Here is a 14,572-nt window from a genome sequence, read left to right as displayed (position 1 = left end):
TGCTAGTGGTAATGAAGAAAGGTGAGAATTGAGGTGGGGAATCCCCTTTGGTCAGATACACAGATCCAGTGTGAAAGAATTCTCAAACCCTAAAGTCTAAGGCTAAAGGGAATTTTAATGCCACTGAGAAGCCAGCTTTGCTAGGAAGACAGACTTCTCAGTGGGTAATGTCCCATCAGAGAAATAACAAAGGAGTTAACATTGAGAAGAAAAGAGCTTCTTGGCAAAGCATAATCCTGTTTCAGACTTCTGAAGAGATTTGGAGTTCAGAATTATCTTTTATTAGCAATCTGAGGCTTGGGCTTCCATTCAAAATTCCTTCAATGTTGTCACTGCCCAGGCTTAAATTTCCACTTGAAAAGAGATTATTTATCTTGTAGTTTCCAGCCATTCAATAGGAATATCAGACCAAGATCTCCAACTGAATGAGACCACTTAAGAGGGCATTGTCTGGGAGAGGTATGTTTTTCCTAGGGAAGAGCTTGAGACCCCAATCACCCTTCTTTTACAGATTAAAGGGGACACAGTTTCAGGGTTCACCTTTGTCATTATGGTGGTGCTTTTATTGATATCTTAGCGTTTTGATTGTTGTATTATTCCAGGATTTCAAATATACTGTGGACCTATAATCTTTCAATGTTCCTAAAGTTGTCTAATCCTAGCCTAAATTTCTGCTCCCTTGGTCTGAGTTCTGTAAATGCCTGACTAGATTATGGGTGTGAGCAAAAGTAGACTATGTCTCAATTCTGCCCTGCTGGAAATTCTGCTGGAAAACTCTGTTGAAACAGTCAATAGTGATAGAATTATAGGCTACTCTTTTTTTTGGAATTCTTTTCCTGCTTATTCCTCTGAAGGCTAGGTTAGACTTTGGAAGTTAGACATCTAGCTTTGGGCTTGAGGTCTGAGCCATGCCATCACTGTTTCTGTTGCTGCTACTGCTACTGGCTTCTAAATTTCCTCATTCTCCATGTACCTCCCATGGCCTTTCAATCCAGCAAATCTACCCTACATGGATGGGTCTGTGACCCAAGATTGCATAGGGGATTGACAAAGCTTGCCCAGTTGACACCTGACCCCAATCATAGGTCCCCAATATAGTGCCTCAAGTATGAATCTGGGAGTATGATTAGTAGATTAGATTTTTTTCTGTTGAACTTTGATTTTATCACTTGCTTCTAAATTATCCCTAGCCTTGGACAATCTAATCAAAGAATTTATCAATACCCAGATCTTTGTAGAACAGAAAGGGATTAAATTCTTTGAAAGGGTAGGTGAGATCTGATCAAGATTATGGAGAATTAGTTCAATTTCATTATCAGTCATATCTTTCTAGAGACTGAGTTTTGAAATGAGTATTATAGAAGAAGGGGTAACTTTGGATCTCCCCAAATCATTGGTTATTATTAATGGTTTTTCTCCTAAGTTTTGATCTTGTATTGAATAAACATCAGTCAGAGTCCTTCTCTTTTTAGTCTACAAAGAGAATTTAGCCCTTCATATTCTTTTTTCAAATATAATATTTTAAGATTTTTTTTATTTTTTTCAAATTATGATCCCCAAATTCTTTGACAAGCCATTTTGTGTAGTTATGCAAAACATGTTTCCCTGTACTGTGAAAGAAAAAAGACCCCCCCCCAAAAAAAAAAAAAATCCCAAGAAAAATTAAAAAGAAGTTAAAGGAAAAAATATTTTCCATCTGCATCAAGCCTGACTAGTTCTTTCTCTGGAGATGGACAGCAGCACTATCACAGAGGTTTTATAACTTGTGTTAACCTGTGTGAGCTCATTGGTATTTTTAGGTTCACACCAACATTTAACTCTGAAAAATTAAAAAAAAAAAAACTTTAAAGACCTCAAAGTTGTTTGTTTTTAATTTTATTCTACTGGAGAAAGGAAACTAGACAGGCATGTGCCAGTGTCACCTCTAGTAGGAAACATACTTTAGTGTGGGCAGATTTCAATATATATTCTAGTGACTACAGAGTGAGCTCTGACAGTGAGACGTGAGACAACAGCAACAGTAAGACAAGTTTGATTCATAGCAGGACTTTTGGACTGGAACACAGGTACTGCAGATATTTGTCTGAATTAGAGATCACCCAAGTCTGGGGCGAAAAAATTCTGGATTTTGTTGTGGCTGATTCATCCAGATAGTGACTAAACAGGATTGTTGTATTGCCAGTCACAAATCATAGCTTGTTTGCTGGACCTTAGCTCTGGAAAATTGGGTGTCTCATAATAGTAAAAAGAGAGTAATGTCTTGGTGTGGGGATCCTGATAGCAACTTTTATCTTAAATCTTCAGAGTTGTTCTTGGATCATTGTGTTGCTAAAAATATACCTTCATTGTAGATATTATTCATTGTAGATTATCATAAAATATTGCTGTACAATGTTCTGGTTCTGCTCATTTCATTTAGCATCAGTTCATAAGTCTTTTCCAAGTTTTTCTTAAGGCACATTTGTATTCCATATACAACTTGAACAGTTCTTCCCTGAATTGATGGATATCTCCATCTTTGCCACCACTAAAAGAGCTGCTATAAATATTTGTGTACACATAGGTTCTTTTCCATTTTTTTTTAAATAATATATCTTTGGGTTACAGACCCAGTAGTATTCCTTGGTCAGTGGGTATGCATGGTTTTATAGTCCTTTGGGCATAGTTCCAAATTGCTCTTCAGAATGGTTGAATCAATATACAACTTCACCAACAGTACCTTATTTTAGTATTTTAATTTTCCTACATCCCACAACATCTAGCCAATCTTTTATGTGTGTGGTGGGAACTTAGTTATTTTAATTTGCATTTCTCTAATTGGAATGATTTAAGACATTTTTTCATATGACTATAGATAGCTTTGATGACTTTGTCTGAAAACTGATTTCTATAAATTTGACTTCATTTTCTGTGTTTGAAAAATGAAGTCTTTATCAGATAAACTTGATTTAATTTTTTTTTCCACAGTGATGAACAACCATGTATTTTATTCTATTCTATTTCCTCCCATTTATGTCTCTCTGTCTCTCTCCCCTTGCTTTCTCTTTCCCTCCTTTTCTTCATATCCTTTTATCCTGTCCATTTTCAAGTGTTTTGCTTCTGACTTTTACCTCCCCAAAAATGCCCTCCTTCCCTGCCACACATACTCATCTTATTCCCTTCCCCTTCTATGTAAGATAGATTTCTATACTCAATTGAAAATTTATATTTTTCATTCTTTGAGCCAGTTATGAAAAGAATAAGTAAGGTTCACCTGTTCCCCTTCACTCATTTCCCCTTCATTGTAGTAATGTAAACACTTTGATTTTGAATTCCTTAAGATCTTGAGTCTTGTATTTGAAAGTCAAATTTTCTATTCAGTTGTGTTCTTTTCATCAGCACTGCTTGAAAGTCCTTTGCTCTATTGAATATTTATTTTTCCCCCATGAAGGATTGTACCCAGTTTTGCTTGGCAAGAGATTTTTGGTTGTAATTTTAGGTCTTTTTGCCCTCTGGAATAAATACCAGAATTTTACAATAATGTAAAAGTTACTGAATCTTGTGTTATACTGACTCCACAATATTGGAATTGTTTCTTTTTGTCTGCTTGTAATATTTTCTCCTTGTTGTGGGAGCTCTGGAATTTGACTGTAATCTTGAAATTTTGTGATCTTTTTCAGGAGATGTTTGGTGGATTCTTTCCATTTCTATTTTACCTTCTGGTACTAAAATATCAAGTTAGTTTTCTTGATAATTTTTTGAAAGTTGTTTAGATTCTTTTTCTGATCATGGCTTTCACGTAGTACAGTAATTCTTAAATTATCTCTCCTGGATCTATTTTCCAGGCCAATTGTTTTTCCAATGAGATGCTTCATATTTTGTTCCATTTCTTCATGCTTTTGATTTTGTTTGATTCTTTCTTGCTGTCTCATAAAGTCATAGCTTTCACTAGTCTAACTCTGATTTTTAGAGAACTTTTTTCTCTAGTAAGCCATTTCTGCTTTGTATAGAATTTTTTTTCTTGATTGGATTTTTCTGCTTCTTTTAATCATTTGGCCTATTCTGGTTTTTAAGTTATTATTTTCTTCAGTATTTTTTTCTTTCTCTTGCATCATTCTCATTTCTTTACCCAATTCCCCCCCCCCCCCGCCCCATCCTCTCTTACTTGATTTTAAAATAATTTTTGAACATTTATGTGACTCGAGTTGTTTGTTTGGGTTTTAAGACTTTAGATATACTAGTTGTGGCTTTGTTATCTTCTTCTGAGTTCCTGTTTTAATTTTCCCTGCCACCATAGTAACTTACTCTAGTTAGGATTTTTTCCTCCCCTGCTCTTTATGTTTTCATTCTATTTCCTGACTTTTAACTCGGTGCTAAAGTGTGGCTCTGCTTCCAGAGTGGAGAAGGAAGCTATCTCAAGCTTCAGCTATTTTCAGAGATGATTCTGGGGACCTGCAAGTTTTTGGTTCTTCCAAAGTTGTAAAACCGAAAGAGAAGTGTATTTACTATTCTTTTGTACTGTGCACTGATTTGTGAGCAGTCACAAGCTGTGACCAGGTACTTGCTCACCAGGGGCCATAAGCTCTGGTGTACTAGTGATGCTCTTTCTCCTCCTAGGACTGAGACCCAGGTTAATGTATAGGCAGTGGAGCAGTCCTGCTCTTGTTGAGCAAGCATAGTTAGCAAGTATGCTGTTGCTGAAATTATGTAGGATGTGCTAATTTTTTACATAACATTTTATTTTATTTTAATTAAAGCTTTTTATTTTTCAAAACGGTGGACAATTCTTCAACATTAGCTCTTGCAAAACCCTGTGTTTCAATTTCCTCCCATTCGCCCCCGCCCTCCCCTAGATGGCAAGTAGTCCAATATATGTTAAATATGATAGAAATATATGTTATATCCAATATATGTATACATATTTATGCAATTATTGTGATACACAAGAAAAAAAAAGAGAAGCAAAGTAAAATGCAAGCAAACAACAACAAAAAGAGTGAAAATGCTATGTTGTGAACCACACTCAGCTCCCACAGTCCTCTCTTTGGGTGTAGATGGCTCTCTTCATCACTGAACAATTGGAACTGGTTTGAATCATCTCATTGTTTAAAAGAGCCATGTCCATCAGAATTGATCATTGTATAATCTTGTTGCCATGTATAATGATCTCCTGGTTCTGCTCACTTCACTTAGCATCAGTTCCTGTAAGTCTCTCCAGGCCTCTCTGAAATCATCCTGTTGGTTGTTTCTTACAGAACAATAATATTCCATAACATTCATATACCATAATTTATTCAGCCATTCTGCAACTGATGGGTATCCATTCAGTTTCCACTTTCTTGCTATTACAAAAAAAGTCTGCCACAAACATTTTTGCACATGCGGGTGCCTTTCCCTCCTTTAAGATCTCTCTGGGATATAATAAGCCCAGTAGAAACACTGCTTCATCAAAGGGCATGCAGAGATTGATAATTGTTTGAGCATAATTGCAAATTGCTCTCCAGAATGGTTGGATCCATTTGCAGTTCCACCAACAATGTATTAGTGTCCCACTTTTCAAGACAATTATTCACCTGTTTGTTCAAGTATTATTTTTAGGCAAATAGTTAAGTGGAGTATTATGGGTTTGGGGAAGATTAGGAGTTTTTGTTGTTTTCATTTTGTTCATTTTTATAGTAATATAATTTTTCATGTAATCTTAACTAAGGTTTGAAAGACAAGTTGTTATTAACAGATAGAGTTAGGTTCACAGTCAGTAAGATTTGGGTTCAAGTACCAAGGTACTTGAGCACAATGACCCTAGATAGGTCATTTAATTTCACTACCTAAGGCAACATAATGACTATAAGTTTGAAAGAAGATACCAGTCTGCATTGGTAGAAATAGTTCCTCATCAAGAGCTCCCTATGCTATTGAAATCAAATGTTAAGTCAAACAGCAACTATAGTGAAATGCTGTTGAAAGAGAGTGTGTGTGTGTGTGTGTGTGTGTGTGTGTGTGTGTGTGTGTGTGTATTTCTAGCTTAAAATCTTCCCTTGGAATCTTAAATGTCTTTAAAAGTTATTTTGAAGCATTTGATAAAACCCAACACCCATTCCTATTAAAAATATTAGAGTATAGGAATAAATGAATTTTTCCTTTAAAAAGTCAGTAACATCTATTTAAAACCATCAGTAAGCATCATATGTAATGGGGATAAACTGGAATCATTCCCAATAAGATCAGGGATGAAACAAGGTTGCCCACTATCACCATTGCTATTCAATGTTGTATTAGAAATAATAGCTTTGGCAATAAGAGATGAAAAAGAGATTAAAGCGGTTTGGTCATGTATACTTATTGTGTGTCTAATTTATATTTTAATATATTTAACATCTACTGGTCATCCTGCCATCTGGGGGAGGGGGTGGGGGGTAAGAGGTTAAAAATTGGAACAAGAGGTTTGGCAATTGTTAATGCTGTAAAATTACCTATACATATAACCTGTAAATAAAAGGCTATTAAATAAAATTAAATTTAAAAAAAGAGAGAGAGATTAAAGGAATAAGAGGAGGTAATGAGGAAACCAAATTATCACTCTTTGCAGATGATAAGATGGTATATCTAAGAGAACCACAGAGAATCAACTAAAAAAACATTAGAAATAATCCACAACTTTAGCAAAGTTGGAGCATACAAAATAAATCCACATAAAGCATCAGCATTTTTATGCATCACTAACAAAATTGAACAACAAGAGATACAAAGAGAAATTCCATTTAAAATAACTGTTGATAGCATAAAATATTTGGGAATCTATCTGCCAAGGGAAAGTCGGGAACTATATGAGCAAAACTACAAAACACTTTCCACACAAATAAATTCAGATCTAAACAATTGGAAAAATATCAAGTAATCTTGGATAGGTTGAGTGAATATAATAAAGATGACAATGCTATCTACACTAATTTATTTATTTAGTGCTATACCAATCAAACTCTCAAGAAACTATTTTACTGACCTAGAAAAAATAATAACAAAATTCATCTGGAAGAACGAAAGGTCAAGAATTTCAGGGGAACTAATGAAAAAAAAAATCAATGAAGGTGACCTAGCTGTACCAGATCTAAAACTATATTGTAGAGCAGTGGTCATCAAAACCATTTGGTACTGGCTAAGAAATAGACTAGTTGATCAGTGGAATAGATTAGGTTCACAGGACAAAATAGTTAATAACTATTTAGTATTTGACAAACCCAAAGACCCCAGCTTTTGGGATCAGATTTCACTATCTGACAAAACCTGCTGGGAAAATTGGAAACTAGTATGGCAGAAACTTGGCATTGACCCATACTTAACACCATATACCAAGATAAGATTAAAATAGGTTCATGATCTAGGCATAAAGAATGATATTATAAACAAATTAGAAGAATATAGGATAGTTTACCTGTCAGACCTGTGGAAGAAGAAGGAATTTGTGACCGAAGAACTCCATTATTGATCACAAAAGAGATAAATTTTGATTATATTAAGTTAAAAAAATTTTGTGCAAACAAAACTAATACAGACAAGATTAGAAGGGAAAGTAATAAACTGGGAAAACATTTTTACAGTCAAATGTTCTGATAAAGGCCTCATTTCCAAAATATATAGAGAATTGACTCAAATTTATAAAAAAATCAAGCCATTCTGTAATTGATAAATGATCAAAGGATATGAACAGACAATTTTCAGATGAAGAAATTGAAACCTTGTAGTCATATGGAAAGGTATTCCAAATCACTATTGATCAGAAAAATGCACATTAAGGCAACTCTGAGATACCACTACACACCTTTCAGATTGGCTAAGATGATGGGCAAAGATAATGATGAATATTGGAGGGGATGTGGGAAAACTGGGACACTGATACATTATTGGTGGAAATGTGAATGAATCCAACCAATGTGGAGAGTAGTTTGGAACTATACTCAAAAAGTTATCAAACTGTGTATACCCTGATCCCAAAGAGATCTTAAAGGACGGAAAAGGACCCATATGTGCAGAAATGTTTGTGGCAGCCCTTTTTGTAGTAGCTAGAACCTTGAAACATTGAATGGATGTCCATCAACTGGAAAATGGTTGGGTAAATTGTGGCATATGAATGTTATGGAATATTATTGTTCTGTAAGAAATGACCAGCAGGATGATTTCAGAGAGGCCTGGGAGGACTTACATGAACTGATGCTAAGTGAAATGAGCAGAACCAGGAGATCATTATATACTTCAACAATGATACTGTATGAGGATGTATTCTGATGGATATAGCTGTCTTCAATAATGAGATGATTCAAACAAGGTCCACTTGTTCAGTGATGAAGAGAGTCATCTATACCCAGAGACAGAATTATGCGAACTGAGTGTGGACCACAACATAGCATTTTCATTCTTTCTATTATTGTTTGCTTGCATTTTTGTTTTCCTTCTCGGGTTTTTTTTTTTCTTTCTAGATTCAATTTTTCTTGTGTACAAGATAATTGTATAGATATGTCTACCTATATTGGATTTAACATATTTAACATGTATTGCACTGTCTGCCATCTAGGTGGGGGGAAGAAGAGGGAAATTTGGAACAGAAGGTTTTGCAAGGGTCAGTGTTGAAAAAAATCACCTATGCATATGTTTTGTAAATAAAGATATAATATTAAAAAAATTAAAAAACAAAAAAATTAAAGAAAATTTTTTTTAAAAAAAATAAAAAGTGATTTTGATAGAGGGAGGATTCTGGAAATATGGCAAAGTAGGTAAGTAAAAGTCAAATGAGAGACATTGAGGAAAAACTAAACTAAATTAAACTAAACTAAACTAAAATAAAAACCACCCAAGAAAAACAAGATTGTGGGAGAAAAAAGATAACCAACTAGAAAAAGATACAAAGTCTCAAAAGTAAAAATAACTCTAAAAATTAGAATTGGGCAAGGAGAAGCCAGTAAAGTTATGAGAAACCAAGAAATAACAGATTATAAAGAATGAAAAAATAGAACAGAATGTGAAACATCTTACAAGAAAAACAAAAGATCTAGAGAACAGATCAAAAAGGAAAAATATAAGAATAATTGGACTACTTGAAAGTTGTGACTAAAAAAGAACCTTAATACATTAATTCAAGAAATAATCCAAGAAAATTGTCCTGAAGTGATAAAATATGAGGGGAAAGTAGAAATAGAAAAAAATCTACTGATCACTCCTCAACAGGTTCCTTTGTGGAAAACAAAGGAATATTACTGGCAAATTTCAAACCCCAGATCAAAGAAAATTTAGCAAGAAACGAGGGGAAAAAATACTAGTTCAAATACACTGGTGTTTTAATTAGAATTGTACAAGACTTCATAGCAGCCACCATAAAAGATAGCAGATCCTAGAATCTTATCTATCAACAATGAAAATTTGAGCCTTATAGCCAAAAATATCATATCCAGCAAAACTATCCATAGTATTGAATTTTTAAAAATGGACATTCAGTAAACTTGCAGATTTTTAAAACTGAATCAACCAAACTCAAATTCAATAGAAAATGTAATATATAAGAGCTAATATCAAAGATCAGTTTCAAGGAACTTAACATGGACAAATTGTTTATGTTTTTTTACATGGGAAATGTATACCATATGCTTAAGATTGACATCAGGAATAGGGTAGCTCAAAAGAAAGATTGGGGCAGAGTTTTTAAAAATAGTAATTATGTTATACAAATGAGTACAGGGTATGGGAAGGGGTTGCAGTTCATAGTTCACCTATTCACATTGGGAATCGCGAAACTTCATATAAATCATGAAGGTTATAGTACTCTTCAAAATTTATAAAGAAATAAGAAAGGATGGGCATATAGGGAGCCAAAGGGTAGGAAAGAAGACAAGAGAGGGATCCGTGGATGGAGGAGGCTAAGTAATAGCAAGGCAAGTTAAGGAGCAGAATTAAAGCAGAATGTTAACCAGAACAAGAAAAGTGTGTGTAGGGGGAGGCAGGAGTGTGAGTATATATGTATTGTGTATGTTTATATGTACATATATGTAGTTAAATATAACCTTTCTTAACGATAGCTTGTTTGGGGAAGGTGGGGGAGGGATATGAAGGAAAAAAAGAACAAAGTGAAAAAGGTATACAACTGAGACCAGAACAACAATTTATAAGGACATAAAGAAAAGATGAACACTCATAAATATAGTTTCTTCTACTAACATACTCTTTAACTGGTAATTTGTTGTTAAATATTTTGAATCCTCTCTAATGTTCTGCTGGACACATAACAATGTTCTCTTTTGTTTTATGTTTCTTTTCTGTTTTTCTTTTTTCTTATTGTTTTTTTTTAAATAAAATAAAAAAAGTTATTTTGATGCCATTGGATCCTAATCATGTATTTATAGGAACAACATGGATAAAATTATAGTTACTTTTTTATTGTTCCTAAGAAGGAGAGTGCTGAAATGATATATTCTTTGATATATGTTTCTAGAAAGTGACAAAATACCAGTAATGCGCGGACAATGGTTCATTGATGGTACTTGGCAGCCACTAGAAGAAGAAGAAAGCAATTTAATTGAACAAGAACACCTTAAGTGTTTTAAGGGTCAACAGATGCAAGAAAATTTTGATATTGAAGTGTCAAGACCCATAGATGGAAAAGATGGTAAGACCAATTCAGTTTCTATACCTCCTAATATATTATGTGCAAATAAAATCTCAAAATGAAGGTTTAGCATATTGTAACAACAATTTCATGATTTAGAAAGTTATAATAGCATCTCTTATTTAAATAAATTTCCTTGTTAGTTGCAAATTATGATGTGAATTAAAATTTACTATTTAAGTAATAATGGAACTTCTGTAACATCCTGCAATATAAAATTTGATGTAGCATAGGCCTTGTTTTAGTCCTTTTAGCAAAGGAATTTTTGTGGGAAGTTCTCATTCATTACTGTATAGCAAGGGGTCCTCAAACTACAGCCCACGGGCCAGATGCAGCAGCTGAAGATGTTTATCCCCCTCACCCAAGGCTATGAAGTTTCTGTATTTAAAGGCCCACAAAACAAAGTTTTTGTTTTTACTATAGTCCAGCTCTCCAACAGTCTGAGGGACAGTGAACTGGCCCCCTATTTCAAAAGTTTGAGGACCCCTGCTGTATAGTATCATCTTATCTAATGATACTACATAGGGATTGGCTTTCTTTTCCTTTAACTGAGTAGGCTTTTTACTCTAATAATAATAGAATATGGTAGACATAACAAAATAATTGAAATATTTCACTACTTCTGTTAAATTAACTTAATATTTGCAAAGCAGAATGTTTATAATGTAATTATAATTTGGTAACTTTTGGATAAAATTTTGGTAATTTAGAAAAATATAAATCTTTTATAACAATGTTTAAAGTATTTCTATTCTGTTATTACTGCAGGCAGTGGAATCAGCTATGCTGGTAAGTATAATAGGAACAGGTGGAATAATATCTTGTCAATTTCTTTAATAATGTATTTTTGAAGTGTTTCTTCATTCATGCTTGCCCTTTCTTTGGGATGTTTTTCTTAACAGCTACACTGTAAATATAAAATAAATCATACCAATAAAGCATCTCTCAAAAACCAACAAAGAAGCTCCAGTATGGATCAAGCAAAAATTAACTTTATTCCTGGGTTATTTTGACTTGTTTTCTGTGACCCAAAGTTAATTTAAGGATCATTCCCTTTTTTGGAGAGGACAACGAGGTTAATCACAAATTAGGAGCAACCTGATTGAAATTTATTGTCAAATTTAAAATACCAAATACCAAGTTCATAGTACTGTATCTGTAACTATATGGAATTTGATTTTTGTCATATTTTTGTTTCAGTACATTTAGCTAATTAGTTACACATTTAGTTTCTTCTCATTTATCTAAAGCTGGAGTTGCAGAAAAGTAATTTTCAGAAACTTATAGTTTCTGTGTTTTGTCATTATTGTGATTGCAATATTAAGTTTTTGAGGATTAAGTGGAAACGATGTATCTTTGTTTTATTGTGAAGGGAAAAAAATCACAATATATGCTATTACAAAAATGAGCTGTTTTTTTTTGTATAGCAGCCATTTCTGTGTTCCAGCAGATGGGACATAAAAATAATGCTTTGTTGACCTGGATACAGCTTGTCATGTGTCATTATCTTCTATATCAAGCATTTTCTAGTACTGCTTAATTTTAATCATTCAAGATCTATAAAGGCCAATGTTTTCTCTTTTTGATGTTTTAGTAATGCATTTTTATACCACAATAATTTTCCAAAACTTTTCTCCAAAGGTACTCTCCTGTAAAATAAAAACTTTTTTTTTACCTTGCTGAGGCAATTGGGTTTAAGTGACTTGCTCAAAGTTAAACAACTAGGAAGTGTTAAATGTAGTGTTAAATATTAAGTGTCTGAGAACAGATTTGAACTCAGCTCCTCCTGACTTCAGCGCTGGTGCTCTGTCTACTATGACATCTGGCTGCCCCAAAATAAAAACTTTTTAAGTAAAAAGATCTTGACCGACAGAATACATGATATTTGTTACCCATCCTTGCATTTATCTGCCAAGAGGAAAGAAAAATATTCCAATGTCATGACAGTTGTCTGGAATCAGTATTGATAATTTTATCTTGTTTCTGATTTTTTTGTAGTGTTTTCTTCACTTAATATAAGTTAAGTTATTCTTCTAGTTTTACTCTCCTCACTTTACAGTATTTTATAGACATCTTTCCATGTTTTTCTGAATTCTTCATGTTTTCTTCATAGCACAACAGTATTTGATGAAATGCCATAGTTTATTCTTTCTCCTATTGTGTTGAAATCCTGTTTTTTTTTTTAATGGCAATTTATTATAAGAAGAATGGATATCAGCTTTCTCTTATCTTTAGGTCTTTCAGATTGGGAATATTATCACTATCTCATGTGTAGCCATCACTATTTAAAAAGTTGACTCAGACTTTTAAAATTATCTTATAAGTGAAAGTTAACTTATAAAGTTAAAAGGTCTCTTTTCTTAACCTTTTGATTGTTATACTTATTACTTCCAGGCATTTGAATTTTCATTTTCATTAGCTTCACCAAATTCCAACTTTTTTCCTTCATCAAAAGTCCAATATAGTTTTCTTTAAAAATGGCATTAAGTGATCCTTTAAAGTACATAATAATTTATGTTTTCCACCATTACAACATTAGACTATTTTAACTAAGCAATTATATTTTTTTAGGAGAGAAAGTATTTGTGGTTTTAAACATTTATTAGGCTTCAAAATTTAAATTGACTCTGTTTAGTTAATATTACCATCTCTTGCTTTTGCTTTCTATGGTAATATTTAAAGAGAAAATATATACGTACCTACTCCAAATGCATCAATTTCCGATCAAGACTATGTATAAAACATTTAATATGTGTTGACTTTAAAGATTTATATATCGACTTTGTTCTTTGCACACTTTCTGGAGTAAAGCTTTTCCATCGGCTTTTTTTTTTTTTTTTTTTTATGTAAATCATATTGGATGTGAGATGAAAATGACTGGTTAATTCATCACTGTTGCTTTTATAACAAGCATCTGAGTGCCTAGTATATAGTTATATGTAATATTATGGAAAGAAAAAGAAGAAATAGACAAATTATGCACACATGAATTAGCTTCAGTAAATTATGAAATAATGTAAATATAAAATAGAATAAACTGAATACATAATTTGTGTGTCATGGTGTAATGGAAAATAATACTAGATTTCTAAGTCACAAAAGATAGGTTTGAATCCCAGTTTTTATTCTCACTGGTTGTGATTGTAGGCAATCTATATAGACATGCGTGTTTACACACATACATAAATGTGCAGTTCCCTTCCTCAGATGTCTTACTTGAAATAAAATACTGTCCTGTTTACTTGTGGCTTTTTCTCTGCCTGGGTTTTTCAGGTTCACTTTTGACCCTAAAGGAATTAGCTTTATCCCCTCCCCCCACATTAGCAACAGATTTTCTTAATAGTTTCAGGATAGAGTGAGCAATATGCAGAATGTATTCATGAAAGCATTAGTTGAATAAAAGAAAAACTCATTCATATTTAAATCAGATGCTTCATTAAATATAATTCTCTATGAAAGAAACAGTATAGTTCTATATGAAAGGAATAGTATTTGATTTATTTTCAGTCTTTTGCTATCAAGACCAGAAAATGTTTATTTAAGAGATTTCATGTAAATGAAATATGGAGAAATATTGCTTTGAATAAAGTAATTAATAAATCTTTCATATTTAAATATTTCAAGGAATCATTATTTAATCAATGTAATTTCTACAATTGTACCCTTTCCAGATCTCATGACCTGGTGTCTAGCCTTTTGGTAATAAACATTTATGACCAAAGTTAGACTAGTATTTTGCCAAATAATTAGTCTTTCCAAGGATCAAATCTTGTGGTCCATTTGATAGTCTTTAAGGACCTCAATATCATAATAGGGAATGTAAAAAAAAAAAATATGGCTAATTGGGATGCTTTCCTTCCTGCTTCATTTATGATCTGATTATTATTACAGGTCCTTAATGCACTATTTGATGAGCATTGTCTCTCCATACCCACTCTTCTAAAT

The 14,572-nt window shown here is 33.0% G+C and overlaps 1 protein-coding gene across 9 annotated transcripts in view; it reads left to right on the top strand.

Annotated features, from left to right (window-relative positions):
- The window catches only part of DDHD1 (DDHD domain containing 1), a 139,626-nt gene that overhangs the window by 19,604 nt on the left and 105,450 nt on the right, over positions 1 to 14,572 (top strand). For 5 of the 9 annotated variants that reach the window (XM_031952850.1, XM_031952845.1, XM_031952847.1 and 2 more), the window contains 2 exons: positions 10,454 to 10,627; positions 11,396 to 11,416. In XM_031952850.1, the coding sequence (XP_031808710.1) occupies positions 10,454 to 10,627; positions 11,396 to 11,416 (195 nt within the window). The remainder of the gene's footprint in view (positions 1 to 10,453; positions 10,628 to 11,395; positions 11,417 to 14,572) is intronic. The other 4 variants (XM_031952851.1, XM_031952846.1, XM_031952848.1 and 1 more) reach the window with 1 other exon arrangement.

The sequence above is a fragment of the Sarcophilus harrisii genome, chromosome 2 (assembly GCF_902635505.1).
Source record: "Sarcophilus harrisii chromosome 2, mSarHar1.11, whole genome shotgun sequence".
Lineage (NCBI taxonomy): Eukaryota > Metazoa > Chordata > Mammalia > Dasyuromorphia > Dasyuridae > Sarcophilus > Sarcophilus harrisii.
Note: the sequence above shows the minus strand (reverse complement) of the source record. Positions and strands in the feature narration are given on the sequence as shown.